The sequence below is a fragment of the Pygoscelis adeliae genome, unplaced genomic scaffold (assembly GCF_000699105.1).
Source record: "Pygoscelis adeliae isolate BGI_AS28 unplaced genomic scaffold, ASM69910v1 Scaffold110, whole genome shotgun sequence".
Lineage (NCBI taxonomy): Eukaryota > Metazoa > Chordata > Aves > Sphenisciformes > Spheniscidae > Pygoscelis > Pygoscelis adeliae.
Genome location: NW_008823919.1, coordinates 796,650 through 798,850, shown reverse-complemented (window position 1 = coordinate 798,850; position 2,201 = coordinate 796,650). Strand labels below are relative to the sequence as shown.

Sequence of the window (2,201 nt, the reverse complement as noted above, 5' to 3'; positions counted from 1 at the left end):
GTCCCGCCCGCCGGCCCCTCGCCTGCTCACAACCCCGCAAAACCCCCAGTCCCGCTTTGAGCCGCCTCGTCTTGGTCCTTGCCGTACGCCACCTAGCTGCTCCTTCACGGGAGGGCGTACGGGGTCCGGATGCACGGCTTGGATGAGTAGGCGCAAAGATGAGAAGTGTGTCGGCGGGGAAGCGTGGCCCGGTTAAGTGCCGGCGATGCGCAGGAATGTTTGCCCACGGGTGCCTTGAAGGAGGAATAAACGAAAAGAGCGAAAGTAGGTGGTCGTTAGGGCGCTGTTTTCACCTTCCAGCCTCCAGATCTTTTCCGAGTGTGCTGTGAAAATACTTTTCTCCTGGCGTAATAGATCTAATGTCAGTAATAAGTCTTTTTTTCTGTGTCCTGTGTTGCAATTCTTCGCCCCTCTTCTCTTTAAATTGTATTCTTTCTCCAAAAGTATACGTGGTTAGTTCTTTAGTTTAAAAAATGCAATCGTTCCGCCTCCCTGCTCTTACTCGAACATAAGTGTCTGGATAATCCATTAAAGCATGGGAGGTTAGCTCTGAGGCTGTGAAAAAGAAATCTCAGACGTAAGTGAAATCCTTCTGCTTCCATAGTAAGAAATTGGAAAGAGATCCACCAACGATTTTTCATCGTGTATTTTTATTGTCTTTATACTTGAAGGTCACAGAATGCTCGTAGAACAGCAGGAGAGTTGGGCAACGGTTGCCAAAACAATTTTACCTTAGTTGCTAAAAATCATCAGGCAAACATTCATTTTAGTTAGTCCTCTGAAGCAATGGCACCTCTTTATTTCAAAAACATTTTGGTTGGTACTTCCTGGTTCCAGATCTTTTTTCCTAATGATGTGCAGTTTTGCATATTTTTCCCCACTGTCTAGCAAACTCCGAGTGCCAACATCTGTTTTCTAGCTCACCGCATCTCTGCTGTTTTATTTAAATTAACAACAAACTTGGTGACATAATCCAACAGAAAAGGACTGGAGTTATAAAACGGCTTTCTTTTTCTTAGCAGTTACTTAGAGGAAGAAGTATTTCAATTTTAGGGATATGTACACGCGTAAAAGAGCTGAGGACACTTCAGTAGATTGAAAAGATGGGTACACTGATGCTTCCCTGTTCAAACACTGTTCTAGAAAAAGAACAAAAATCATACACTTCAAAATTGTGTGAGAAATTCCTTGCTGGATTCCAAAACTCCCAAGAGTAACAGATTAAAAAAGACAGAATTCAGCAAATTTTCAGAGTGTAAAGAATAAACAAAAATCTGTGAGTGAACTGGAAAATAAAAGATTAAACCATGGTGAAATTTTTACTTTTCTCAGGGAGCAAGGGCTTGAAAAACAGTGGATGATAAAGGGAACAAGTCAGAATGAAAGATTTTGGTTCAGAATTGAAAGCAAACAGCAGTAGAACAGCAGATGATGTGCAAAGAAAATCCTCCACTGTACATTTTGCATAAGAAGACATAAACACTGCATGATCAACACCTGCATAGAATGTCACATGGTAAGGTGTTCGGAAGAAACTTAGATTTGGAAGTGGCTATTTTTGACAGTTTGCTATATAAATAAGTAATAATAGGGAAGAGGAAGAAAGCAGCTTGTGAAATCCCAAACTCATGATACAGTTGATGATAATGGGATTGTATTATGATTAGCTATTTTAAATCAAGTAGCATTCTATATGTATGACTAGGTACGTGTTGGCTACATCTGCAAGGACCACAGCCTGCCTGATGTCAGTTCCTCTTTCGTCCTTGTTTATATTACTGCAATGCAATGCTCAAACATTTAACCTGTCCCACAATTCTACATCCCCAGAATCAGTGATCATATTCCCTCAGTATAAGTGAGGCCAAAGCACCAGTCTGAGCGGAACAGGTGGCAGATGGAGCCCTTGCACTTCAGGCTTCAAGAAGTGGTTCCTTCGTAGAAGAAGGAAAAGGGAACTGGGTGGCAGGAGTGCTAATGGGGAGAAAATGGGGCCCAGAAAAACCCTAAGAGAGGAGAGTACATCATCCTAGTGGAAAGACAGTAGGGGCACATGACTCCACACGAGGGAGAACTGTATGGAAATGAAAGAAAAAGACAAGGTGTAGCGTTCATAGCAAATAGTTTTTCTGATGTGCATCCATCCAACATAATGTGAGATAATGCTAAATACTGTCTTTGAAGAAAGCAAAGAATTGAGG

At 41.9% G+C, this 2,201-nt stretch overlaps 1 protein-coding gene across 1 annotated transcript in view; it reads right to left on the bottom strand.

Annotated features, from left to right (window-relative positions):
• Positions 1-929, bottom strand: part of SLC12A2 (solute carrier family 12 (sodium/potassium/chloride transporter), member 2) — a 66,938-nt gene extending 66,009 nt beyond the window's left edge. The window contains exons 1-2 of the mRNA XM_009319697.1: positions 925-929; positions 83-233 (exon numbers count right to left, since the gene is read on the bottom strand). Coding sequence (XP_009317972.1) covers positions 83-233; positions 925-929 — 156 coding nt within the window. The remainder of the gene's footprint in view (positions 1-82; positions 234-924) is intronic.
• Positions 930-2,201: the final 1,272 nt, after the last annotated feature.